Source organism: Castanea sativa, chromosome 9 (genome assembly GCF_040712315.1).
Source record: "Castanea sativa cultivar Marrone di Chiusa Pesio chromosome 9, ASM4071231v1".
Lineage (NCBI taxonomy): Eukaryota > Viridiplantae > Streptophyta > Magnoliopsida > Fagales > Fagaceae > Castanea > Castanea sativa.
In genome coordinates this window covers 37709623-37723497 of record NC_134021.1, presented here as the reverse complement: position 1 = coordinate 37723497, position 13875 = coordinate 37709623, and the positions used below count along the sequence as shown (strand labels likewise).

The 13875-nt window shown below is 37.1% G+C and overlaps 1 protein-coding gene across 1 annotated transcript; it reads right to left on the bottom strand.

Moving 5' to 3' along the window:
* Positions 1–8707: 8707 nt before the first annotated feature.
* On the bottom strand, positions 8708–9208 carry LOC142609164 (uncharacterized). The gene has a single exon (XM_075780781.1). The coding sequence runs from the start codon at positions 9206–9208 to the stop codon at positions 8708–8710; it is 501 nt and encodes a 166-aa protein (XP_075636896.1).
* Positions 9209–13875: the final 4667 nt, after the last annotated feature.

Below are 13875 nucleotides of genomic sequence, written 5' to 3'. Positions count from 1 at the left end.
GCCATAACAATAATGGAAGATTGCCAAAAGATAAAAGATAAAAGAAGAAAAAAAAAAAAAGTTTACCGACACTTCAGTATCTATTTAGTAAAAATTATTTTTGTCAACTTATTTTACTATTCAGTCAACCTTTTGGAAAAGAAAACCAAAAAAAAGAAAAAAGATATACGTAAAAGAAAAAGGAAAAAGCTCAGCGCATAACAATAGTGATGGTGTCATTTCATTCATTGCCCTATCAATAATGCAGTTTTGGTGAATACTTGCCAAAAGAGAAAAGCAAGAGGTGGGTTTGATTGGTCTGCAACAGGACTAAAGTAAAAGCAGATGACATAGTGGTGGTGTCGTGACTCTCCTTGTGATGCCACACAGCTGGATTGAGCGGACCTACATTATTATTGCCATAACAATAATGGAAGATTGCCAAAAGATTAAAGAAAAAAAAAAAGTCTACCGACACTTCAGTATCCGTTTAGTAAAGATTATTTTTGTCAACTTATTTTATTATTCAGCTTATTTTTGTTATTATTCATGGTCTCACTACACTTTTTGTTACTATTCATGGTTTCACTACACTTTTTTATACTATTCATGAGTCATACTGTACCATTTTAACTAACTTTTACCTTTATCTATGGTACTTTCTTCAAAAAGTTACAAATTTTAACAAAATAAACGGATCTCAAACAGACCCTGAGAGTTTCACCTTTTTTTTTTTTTTTTTTTTTTAAATCTTATCTTATACGGTGAGTCTATGTAAGGTGTGAAAAAGTTGTTATTTTTTGGTGCTTGTGGTAAGACAGGAGAGATAAACTAGAGGAAGAAAGGCGGATTAAATTGGTTTGCAACTAATAGATGAATATATGCTTTTTTATCAAAATGGATTAACCTTGTCTTGACACGAATAATGAACTAGATCATTTTGGGATGATTATGGGTTAAGGAGGTCAACACGAAATTGACCTATTTATTAGTTATGTAAACTAATTGAACTCACTTTGACGTGAACTCATTTATACTGAACACTAATTTGTAAATAATTGTTTTATGTTCATGGATCATGTTATTTATTGCCACCCATACCCACAAGAGATCAAATAATAAAATTGTTTTATTCTTGCATTTACATTGTTTTCACCTATTTTTTGGGCCAAAATGAAATGAGACACGGTATGGTCAAGGTTAGTTGCACTTTTTGTATTATTGATCTATGAGATTTAAGAATTGTCCAAATTAATGCCTTTATCTTAGTTCTGTTAACTGTAACTAATAAAAAATTATCACACGGTATGTACATGACTACTTCACTATAAAATTTATTTTAAAATAACCCTTGTATAACATATGACCATTTTCAATAGCTAACGAAATAATACAAGATTGATAGCATAGAGTCTAAGACCCTAACCCCAAGGGACTTTTTGAATTTTGCCCTTCGTTTTATTTTATTTTATTTTATTATATTTATATTTATATTTAATTTTTTTATTTTCACTATCTTACTAAAGAGAGCGTATTTTCTCCGTTTTTATAAACTATGTTCTTTTTGTTTTTTTTTTTATAAAAAAAAACAATATTCTATGTTCTGTTTTGTGAATGCCCATATGAGATGTAGAACTACAAGTTGACAACCAATAACTAAACAACATAATAAAATAAATAGAAAAGTAACAGAATTGTAAAACAATGTGCAAATCAAAGAAGCATTGCCATAGAAAAATTTAGGAGTAACCAGGCGTGGAAAGATATTCAAAAAACACCAAAGAGATGGAAATGTTTTTGTTACTTACCTCTGCCTCCTATACAAAGCAAAGAAGTGTACCACAGAAAATCACAGGTTGCAGCAGAGAGACTTGCAGAGCACTTTGATCGATGATCGATTTTAAGTGTAATTAAGGAAGAATTGAAAGCATGATGGAGAACGAGCAAGTGGATGTTTTTTTTATAAGAGTGTAAATGCCTTAAGAAAGAAAATCAAAAGGTAAAGGTATCCAATTGTTGCTTGGCCATTTTGACAATGAATCAATGGTGATTTATTTATTAATAAGCATCTGTACCTTTCCTTAAACATCAATCTCAAGGGAAAGCAAGTCTAGATTCACTTTTGTTAGGGTTATGTATTGTACGTATTGGCAAACCGTGTTCAAAACATTGTCGAATTGTACTTCTTGATGATTCAATTTGAAGTTTAGTTTGAAGATCAATATGAAGACTATCGAATTGCATCAAAAATTGCTTAAGAAAGTTGTTGTAACTGCTAGCTCAATTTTAGGCTTAAAAGTTAGAACGTATTTTTCTCTCTCTCACTTCGGCGTCTTCGTAGTTTGTATTGGTCACCGATAACATCCTTGATAAGAAAACAATTTCAAATATATTAGGAAGTTGAAGATAATTATTGCACATACAAAATCAAATTGACAATCAAGTTGAAAAAAGCTTCAAGTGGGTACTTGAAGTCATGAGCGAGAAGTTCATGTGCAACAAAGTTCTTATGTAGAAGAGTTTACAGATTTGGAGTTTCATTGGATAATGTCAGGAAGTATTATAGGTGGTATCAGATTAGAATATGATTAATCTATTTTGTAAAACTTTAATTTTATATAGTGAATTTGTTTTATGCAATATTGTGTTTGTTTACATTAACCAATGCCATAAGCATGATTGGACTAATTAAGTCACTTGGCTTAATAATTGGTTAATTGACATTAACAAGGTCTAAATTGCCCAACAAAGATGTAATGAACCCAAAGCAAAATAACATTTTCAATTTTATCAATTTCATCATAGAACTTGTAGCGTGAAATATTCAAATTAAAATACACATTCTTAAGGTTTTTTTTTTTTTTTTTTTTTTTTTTGAGGGGAAACACATTCTTAAGGTTTATAGTATTTTGAGTTTTATGTCATTTTTCCTGGGATGTAAAACCTCAATTTTCCCAATTATTTTCAGGTAAATTTTTTTAATAATAAATATTGTAGTTGTACTGTGTAGGGAAATGATAGTGTGATGGACCATCGAGAATCTTTTTTCCTTTTTCTTTTCTTTTTTTAAAGAACAAATCATATTGCAATAATTCAAATAAAAAATTTACATCCTAGAGTATTTGGCTAGCCCCTCCATTAGGTAAATTCAACCAAATAGAAAAAGAATTAGCCCATTTTATATTTTTATTTTGTTTCTCAAAAAAAAAAAAAATTCCTTTCATCTCAAAAAAAAAAAAAGAATTAGCCCATTTTATATTTTTATTTCGAAAGGGTTCAAGGAACTATTGTATGAGCACGGCAACACCCGAAGTCTAATGTGATGTCCATTTACTTCTTTTTCTGCATAGTTTTTATTGGTTTCATCGAAGGTTTCGTATCTACATACCATATGAATACTTCAGTTCTTTCTAATTTTTGGATGTTGTACTTTGCAGTTGTTGATTATTGCACTGCATATAATATGTGTTTGTATGTCAGATAGAGGGGTTTTTTTGCCCTAGGATTTTAATTTTTTAAGTTTTTAAGTAGAGTTGTTAATTCTTTTTCCACTGGCTTTATTTTCATATATAAATTTTCCGAGTTTATTGTTTACACATATTTTTCGTTAGTGAAAATCGAAGCACATGTATTTAAGAGACAGAGTGTTGAGGGATTGAAAAATGTGTGTTTGAGATAGACAGGTTTGGATCTGAGATTTTGAAATAGATGGTGTTTGTTTGTTAGTTTTTGTTTTTTTTTTCTGTTACATTGGTGTTAGTTTGGCTCCTCCAGTTAGATTGTGATTTCTAGAATCCAGATGGAGAATAATTTTCATTTGGGGAAGAGGATTGGGAGTGCAGAGATAAGTTGTAGATTAGAATTTAGAAATAGAGAAACTTGACAAAAGAATCTTCCAAATTTTGAAGTTCTAGAGTTCATACCTGAAGGAAATCTTCTTAGTTAATTAGTATGGTGATTTTTGAAGAAGTTCTAGAACAATAGAGACTAATCTAGTAGAAAAGAAAGGTTGAGGGAAAGAATGATTGGAATTGATAATACTATGCTTGCATTGATTAGAAAGAGAGATACAATATATATATATATATATAGGGCTGGGTGAGAAGGTCAAAGCCAATAACCATTGCTCACGTCACCATATCAGAAATAGAAACAGATTCTGTTACAATACTATGACCTCTATTATCATTTCATGTGTCCCTATCAGTTAACTTAGGCTTCCATTGATATGCATGTGTTGCTGTATTTGCAATGTCATTTGTTTCATTACTGCATATCCCTTTACATCCCTCTCAAACTTAGGGGGAGGTATCAGCGTGAGTTTCGAACGAATAACAATAAATCGAGAAGAAGACATTTAGTGAAAATGTCACCAAGTTGATCCTTTGTAGAGATAAATTGCGCTTGAATATCCTTTTGAATGACACACTCTCGCACAAAAAGGTAATCCACCTCTATATGTTTTGTGCAAGAGTGGAAAATTGGATTAGATGCCAAGGCCTCGGTGGAACTTCTAGAAATAGTGGGTTGCTTTTTAGCAGCCCAAGTAATAGGATTGGAACCTAGGAAAGCAATGAAGCCTGATGTAGCCAAAGCTCAGTCTTTGACAAAATTAGACTAATCTTGGTGTGGCTCTTTCAGTTACCACTTATTAGGCACTTATAATGTTATACAATGTTTTGTTTCTTTTCATCCATTTTTATTTTTCTTTAACTCGTATAAGTACATAACGAGTATTCCCTACTAAAGTCTTGAATAGAAAGTATTTTTTTCCAATCTCTCATTTCTTTGCCATATAGCTTGATAAAATGTCCATATTGTATGTTGCAAATAAGCTTATAGATATAAATTGGCTGGTGGTTTTCCTCACAACTATGCACTTAACCCAATATCCATGTGCACAAAATCCTATGGCCTTATAGCCTGGTATTGTAGGAAGATTATTGTGTACCAAACCCATTTTATGTTTTCCCCCTATGCTAAAAAATATCTCCTTTAGGATTCATTTTGACCTCCTGCATAATTTTCCTAGTTCAACTTTTCTTAAGCTTCCCCTGAAGTCATAATTTTAGGATGTATAGGAATTAGAATTGTAATTGTAAAAAAATATCATCCATGGTTTTTGAGTTGCTTGGATTGCAATTTGGTAGGCAAGTGATAGTATGTATAATGAATCTTTAAGGGTTTCTTTTTTTGTTGAAAATACATAAACAGGCTTGATTTATGCAAGGCATAACCCAAAAAAGAAAGAAACAGGAGCCTAAAAGATGAGAAAGTAACAAGAGCGAACAAGTTCGGGAAAGGGAAATATGAACAAGGCATAACCTAAAAGGCTAAGCATAGGTCGTCCAAGCCTCGGGACGCCCAAACTCAGGATGACCAACTCAATCCTTTCCTCCTCCCCCAAGGGCACTCCGTCCAGATTTTGGATGTTGATTCAGAGTCCAAGGATCCTTTGTCTATGAAAATCTTGTCCACGATCACTGAGCCTGCCTCGTCTTAACCTTCCCAACAGGTGCCTCACAACCTTCTTGGAAATGAGGACCTTGCTTGTGAACGTTTTGAGAAAGTCATGACAAACAAGGACATGACAGCATGCTATGACATGTCTTTAAAGGATTATGAGCGCTCTGGCGTTCATGACCTTTTTAAGGTATGCCTTTTTCATATATGTATGTCTCATCTTGTCAGCTATACTCATGTGTATATATATATATATATATATATATATATATATATATATATATATATATATATATATATATATATATATATTGTAATGAAATTTTAATTTATGCAAGCAATGTCTAAGTTTATCACCACGTCTAGGCAGACAACTCAATTAGACAAGACGAGGATTCTATTCGAGAAGACGGTTTAAAAGGGGAAGGACGAGTCTAAGAGGTGGGCTAAGGTGGCTGCCAAGGCCAAGGAAGTTGCAAAGAAGCTGAAAAATAACGTTGAGGAGTTAAAGACTGGTGTCAAAGAGAAGGACGCTCGTCTTGATCTCCTCTAGAAGAAGAACGACAAGTTAAGCGCCCTTCTTGAAAAGACTAAGGGAGATGCAGTTGCAGAGTTTAAGGCATCCAAACAATCCACCGATCTACTAGACACCAACTATGCAGCTGGGTTTGAAGAGTTCAAGATGGACGTAGTGGAGAAATTCCCTGAGATTGACTTCAATCTTATTAAACTTAACCTTGGTGGGGCTGCTTCAAGCTTCCTCCTCCAGACAAGTTCAGAGGACGTTAACATTGAGGATGATGCCACCACGTAGCCCGCCCGGGACGAGCCTAAGGCTGGAGATGACCCTTATAAAATTTGTATCAGAAAAAGTCTATCTTAGTTCCTTTCTCCCCCCCCCCCCCCACTTTTCTGTAAGGTCCATAGTCTGGGACCGTTTGAAATTTATTTAAGTACAATTTGCTTGTCTAGGAAATTGGGACGAGTTTATAAACAATTGTCTTTTAGGGTTTTTCTTTATAAAGGTTTTTGGACGATGGTCGTCTACCCTTTAAAGTTTTGACTTATGAATGTTTATTTACATTATTTGTCTAATTATTGAACATATTGTTGCATGGACGAGTTTTTTTTTTTAATATATATATATATACATATATATACCACTTATGCTACTGGCTTTTACAAGTATTAAAGGGTCGTCCATACACTTTTTCTATGGACGATGTTAGAGGTTTGTCCATGCGCTTTCTCTATGGACGATGTGTTTGCATATGGACGACTCATTTGTCATTCAACAATTTTTGCAAGTATAATTCGTCCTTAGAGTGGCAGTGATGGTCTCGCCAGTTCTTTTCCTCGTCCATAGGCTAGGCAATTGGCATTCGTTTTTCGTCAAGACGTTTCTAATGCTTGACTCGTCCTAGAAGACTGGAGCGTCTAGGCTAGATGCTCGTCCATGGACTCTAATGCTTCGTTGTATGCCCTTTTCTCGTCCGTCTATTTTTCAGACGAGTATGCCTTAGCTTATTTTTCTTTGTTTTATCCTCATTTTGAGGAATGCTTATGAATGTTACACCCCTGCGTACAGAGATTTTCATTCGTCTTAGGCTTTTGCCCCCTTGTAGGTACTATTATGGAAATTAGATTTATGCATGAAATACATTGGAAATTCAAACCATATTATTATATAAACATTGTTTAAAAATATGGCACCTGCTTAGAAGCTAGTGCCTTAGGAAAATACTTAGGAAAATGCTTTTACATACGTAACCTCATCTTTCACTAACGTGTCTATAGACGGTGCAAAAGTATAAAAACTAGTGCACTTTTTATTTTTAAAACACACCATAGTAGTAGTAAGAACACAACTGTAAATATTAGTAAACACATAGATTATAGCTGTAACTTTGTTCATAGCTGCAACCTTGTCCTTGGAGAATTTTGTCCAAGCTTATTACTGATAATACCTCCTCAGGTGCTCCACGTTCCAGGGATGCTCTAACTTTCGTTCGTCAAAAGCTTCCAAGTAGTATGACTCTTGCCTCTTGCAGTTGATTACCCTATAGGGTCCTTCCCAATTAGGTCCTAATTTTCCATGAGCTGGATTCCTGGTTGCCAAGGAGACTCTTTTGAGAACGAGGTCCCCAAGCACTTGGGCTTTACTATAGCATCGTGCTACCTAGCCATAAGATTTTCATATCTTGCTGTCCTTTTGCTCTGCGTCCATCCTTACCTCGTCAATGAGATCGAGGTTAAGACGGATTTGCTCTTCATTATCTTTGTCCTGGTATTTTATCACTCGATGATTAGCCATATGAACTTCGGCAAGTATGACTGCTTCACTTCCATAGGCTAGCTTGAAGGGGGGTTTTTACTGTTGGTGTCCTCATAGTCGTCCTATAGGCCCAAAGAACACCTAGCAACTTATCTAGCCATATCTCCTTTGCCCTCTCGAGCCGAGTTTTGATGATTTTTAGCAGGGATCATATTGCTACTTCTGCTTGTCCGTTCACCTGTGGGTGGAAGGACGAGGAATAGTGATTCTTGATTCCAAACTGTTCACAAAAGTCCCTACTACCAAAAATTTCATTTGTATGGTTCATAGGGGGAAAGGACCTAGGATATCCAGTCCCTACTATGCAAAGGGTCATGGGGCCATCATTGGGGTCTGGTACTCCGATGACTGTCTAGGGACGTTGCTATAGCGCTGACACTGGTCACACACCTTGACATAAGCCTTAGCATATGCTTGAATTGTAGGCCAGTAATAACCTGCACGAATGACCTTATGAATTAGCGATCTTGATTCTGAGTGATTCTCACATGCTTATTCATGGACCTCCCTCAACACATAGTTTGATTCGTCCGGAGCCAGGAACCTAAAGTAGGGCTGAGAAAAGCCTTGCTTGTATAGCATTTCATTTATGAGAATGTACATGGCAGCCCTGACCCTCAACTTCCTAGCCTCGTCCTTGTCTTCTGGAAGCCTTCCATCCTTAAGATAGATTACTATTGGACTCATCCAATTTTCTCCTCCTCCTATTTGTTATACATCTAGAAGGTCTATGCTTGGCATGTATTGGATTCTGTCATATTCATCCATAACTTCTCCTATCGAAGATGCTCTTGCCAAGGCATCTGCTTCCATGTTTTCCTCACTCGGGAGTTGAACAAAACTCACTTCTTTAAACTTTTGGACAAGTCGCTTCACTTTGTTGAGGTATTTCTTCATCTGATCTTCTTTAGCATCACACATTCCATTCACTTAGTTGATGACTAACTGAGAATCTCCTTTGACTATTATTGATTCTGCCTCTAAGGACTTAGCCAATTCTAGCTCTTTGAATAGAGTTTCATACTCCGCTTCGTTGTTGGTGGTTTGATACTGTAAACGGGTTGCGTACTCCAACTTGTCACCCTCTAGGGATTTTAGTATGACTCCAATCCCTCCCGCGTATAGTGTGGATGACCCTTCTACATTGATAACCCACCTTTCGACTCTTACGTCTTTGTCTAACTCATCCTGGCTAGGGGTGAACTCCGCAATGAAATTCGCCAACGCCTGTGCCTTTATTGCGCTCCTTGGTTGGTATCTGACATCAAAATCACTAAGTTCCACTGCCCATCGGATTAGTCGTCCTACAACTTCGAACTTGCTCATTGCCTTCTTTAAGGGATGATCCGTTAGGACATTGATTACATGAGCTTGAAAATAATGTCTCAACTTTCTAGAAATCATGATCAAAGCAAAGGCTAGCTTCTCCATCATCGGATATCGTCCTTCCGCTCCTCTTAGTGCTCAGCTCGTATAGTAAACCGGTTTCTGAACCCGTCCTTCTTCTCTAACCAATGTCGAGCTCATAACGTGCGGGGACACTGCCAAATACAAGTACAATTCCTCTCCAGGTATAGATGGGCTCAACAACGGTGCTATCATGAGGTAATCCTTCAGGTCTTAGGAGGCTTTCTGACACTCGTCCGTTCACTCAAATGCCTTCCTGAGGACTTTAAAGAATGAAAAACACTTTTTAGTAGCTTTCGAAACAAACTTGTTAAGGGTGGCAACTCGTCCGGTAAGAGACTAGACTTCTTTGATGTTCTTCAGTAGTTCCATATTTAGTATCGCCTAGATTTTGTCTGGATTCGCCTCAATTCCTCTATGTGAAACCATGAATCCCAAAAACTTCCCTGACGAGACTCCAAAAGCACACTTGCTTGGATTTAATTTCATATTATACTACCGAAGCGTGTCAAAAGTTTCTCGAAGGTCGTCCAGATGCTTCTCATTGTCCAAACTTTTTACTAGCATATCATCTACATGAACCTCCATATTTCGCCCAATTTGAGGACGGAACATGTGGTTAACCAATCTTTGGTAAGTCGCCCCCACATTCTTTAAACCAAAAGGCATTACCTTGTAGCAAAATAAACCTTGGCTGGTAATGAATGAAGTCTTCTCTTGATCTGCCTTGTCCATCTTTATTTGGTTGTAGCTTGAGAAGGCGTCCATGAAGCTTAGCAATCTGTGGCCTGCCGTCGAGTCCACCAGCTGGTCAATGCGTGGCAATGGATAACTGTCCTTGGGGCAAGCCTTGTTTAAGTCAGTGAAGTCCACGCACATCCGCCACTTGCCATTAGCCTTCTTTGCCATGACTACATTCGCCAACCAGTCCGGATAATAAACTTCTCGGATGAACTCTGCGGTAATCAACTTCTGGACTTTTTCTTTGATGACATTGTCTCATTTAGGAGCAAAAACCCTCTTCTTCTGACGCACTGGTTTGGAGTAGGGGCATATGTTCAGACGATGAGTAATGACACTTGGATTAGTACCCGGCATGTCCTCATGACTCCATACAAAGACATCAAGGCTTTTCTTCAAAAACTGCACCAAAGTATGCTTTGCCTCTTCTTCCATGCTCGCCCCAATTCTAGTGAACTTCTCGGGTCTGATCTCGTTCAAATGGACATCTTCTAACACCTCAGTGGGTTCCGCTGCAGTCCTTCTCTCATCTATGCTCATTGTCTGTACGTGCTCGTCCATCGCCAACATGGCTAAGTAGCACTCTCTGGCGGCTAACTAATCTCCTTGTACTTGGCACACTCCATACTCGGTCGGAAATTTGATAGACACTTGGTAGGTAGAGGTTACCGCCTTCCAACTATTCAAAGTTGGCCTTCCAATAATAGCATTATATGATGATGAACAATCAACAATAAGGAAGTTTACCTCTTTGGCTATATACTGCGGATACGCTTCAACCACCACCAGTAATGTAATGGTGCCCACAAGCTGCACCTTCATTCCTCCAAATCCTACCAATGGTGAATTCACTGGTCGAAGTTGATCTCGTCCTAGCCTTATTTGTTGGAAGGCGGGGTAATACAGAATGTCCGCCGAGCTGCCATTGTCTACCAACAACCTCCTGGTCGTATAATCAGCAATGAGCAGGGTAATAACAATTGCGTCGTCGTAGGGGCGGTGAACTCTTTCAGCATCCTCGTCCGTGAATGTGATGGCTTGCTTATTAGCTTCCCTCGTCTTGGGAGATTGTCCAAACAGCTGGACGTTTTGCACCACCTTCAGGTATGTTTTCCTTGATTTGGATGACTGAGCTGCCGAGGTTCCTCCTATAATAACTCTTATTTCTCCAAGTGGGGGTCATATGACTCTTCCACCTTCCCTTGTCTTATAAGATTCTCTATCTGCGGTTTTAAATTAAAACACTCGTCCATGTCGTGCCCATGGTCTCTGTGAAAACAGTAATACTTGTTCCTATTGTGCTTGTTAGGATCTCCTTTTATTTTCTCTGGCCACTTCAAGGACGTATTGTCCTTGATTTGCATAAGCACTTGCTCTAGTGGCGTATTCAAAGGAGTGTATTGTTGGTTTCTCACTGAAGAACTCGCTTTCTTACTATCTCTATCCCTTTTCTCTTCTGCTCGAGCCTTCTTAGGATGAGGACCTTAATCGGGATGACGTGGGTGACCTGCTTCTGAATGCTTTGCCCTTTTCCTCTTCTTGGCTATGATCACGTCCTCAGCATTCATGAAATTCTGGGCCGAATGGACGAGCTTGGCCATAGTCTGTGGCTCTTGCTCGTAGAGCCTATGGATGAACAAGTCAAAGTTGACCCCATTATGGAAGGCGGCCAATAACAACTTGTCGTCCATTTCGTCTACCGTCAAACCGGGTAATGAAGGACCGTAAACTTTCATTTCCCCTTACTCTATAGTTAGTAAATTAGAAGAGGAACGCTTGTGGTGTTGCCCTCCAATAAAATTATTGATGAACAACTTACTCAACTCCTCAAATGAGCCCATAGAGTTTGGGGGTATTTTGCTGAACCACACCTGCGCTGGTCCCTTAAGTGTGGTAGGGAATGCTCTGCACATAATCTCATCTAGAACCCCTTGAAGGTGCATGGTGGTCTTGAATGTAGCGATGTGATCACATGAGTCTCGATTTCCATTATATGAATTCAAGGGAGACATTTTGAATTTTGGGGGTAGGGGATGACTATTGATGGAAGCTGTGAAAGAGGTCTGTTCGGTGAACTAAGTTATCCACGGGATTCGCCCATCTCATATTCTCCTTCATTTCATCCATAACTTTTCTCATTTGGTCCATCTCCCTTTCCAAGTGTGGCACTCTTCTTGAAGCAGTACCCTTTGACTGATTCTCGGACTCAACGTTTTCTCCTCTACCCTCCTAACTCTGGGCTCGTCCTTCCGCGTGCACTTCATGGTGATGCCTCCTGAAATTGATCTCCCTATTCGAGTCTTGATTCTAACGGGTTAATTCTGCCATAGCGGCAGCCATGGACTGTATATGTTGAACGAAAGGCAGTCGCATGACAGCCGCTGACTGACGGTCACGGTGGGAATTACTAGAAGCATCCCTACTCTCCTAGAGGCTTGGGCCGGTAGCTCTCGATCTTGTTCGAACCATTCAGCCTTTTGTCTGGGAAAGGCGAATCACTGAAAAAAAATGATAGAGCGAAAAGAACACTCTTTCTTCCCACAGACTGTAATACCCCGATTTGATTTTATGATCATCACCGTCATCGTCATTATTAATATAGAGTTGAGGTACTTTATGTGTGTGCATAGTAAGATGGGAGTAGATAATTTTGTGGTGTTACAAAATAGGTGAGAAGATTAAAGTTTTAATGCATACAATTTAGTGCGGTGGTTTAAATAATTAAATAATTAAATAAAAGAGGAAAATGTTTATGGGCCTCTTGGAGACTAAAGAGATAAGTTTAAGTGGGTTTTAAACTACAGCCCACTACCCCACTAAGCCCACATCTTTGATGTGTTGTATATAAGGTAGAGGAAAAGATAATTAGGGTTTTGATAAGATATGTTTCATTACTAAGGAGGCTAGAAGGTGTATTTTTCCTTGGAGTTAATTGAAGAGACAATCAGATTGTTCAAGGTATGATTTCTCACCATTAGAAACAAAGAAATAAAAGTTTATAAGGTTATCTTGAAATCAGTTGTGATGTTAGATTATTCGGAAGTTTGATTTTGGTCCTAAATTCTACTTATATTTTATGGTTAGATTTGCCGCTATGCATCCATGTTAGATGTTAGATTGTTCATTAGGATATATATATATATATATATATATATATATATATATATATATATATATATATATATGTACAAATCTGACAGAAGACTTAAGCCAAATCATGGATTTTTTTTTTTTTTTTTTTAAATTTCGTGGCTCATTTTAGAATTATATATATATATATAACAAGCCAAAGATGAGGCCATTGTTTTCATTGCCATTGGGAGATATATTGCCCACCCTTCATTGAGACTATGCTATCAACCCATAAAGGTTATATATTAAAGTTGAAATTGGCTTTTGTGGGAGTATGGTTCTCACGTTGTTCTCTGTGGGTCCGTAGAACAGGTAAATATTACCATCGGGTCTTCTATTGGATTTGAATATAAAGGGTCCTTTTAGTTTTGCCACGTTTTTTTTGTCATTATATATGTTAGGATGAATTAACTTTTTGGGGTTTTATATTAAATCCTAGGTCAATGATATTTTTGGCTACTACCTTCCTCATGACAATATGAGTTTTGATTAATCCAAGGGAATAATATTGGTTAGAGAAACTTTAATTTAGTGTTAAAAGTGTTATTAGTTCAGCAAAGTATAATCCTAGTGAGTCCATTTGTATAGTTCTATAAGCTTTATATTTTGTGGAAGATATTGAGTAATTTTCATGATTGATTATAGGTCCTATTTAAGAGTATTTTGAGACTATTTGGAGGGTGTTTTAGCTGGACTTTCAGAGTGATTCAAGTGCAGTAAGTAATTATGCATAATATGCACAAGTTTTGTTCTTTAGGTTCTTAGGAGTTAAAGGTTTTCAAAAGTTATATTTGTTTTTTTGCTTAAGTTTTAAAAGT

Coding starts and splice junctions, on each gene's coding strand:
- LOC142609164 (XM_075780781.1), bottom strand. CDS start 9,208: ATGGAGAAGCTAGCCTTTGCTTTGATCATGATTTCTAGAAAGTTGAGA.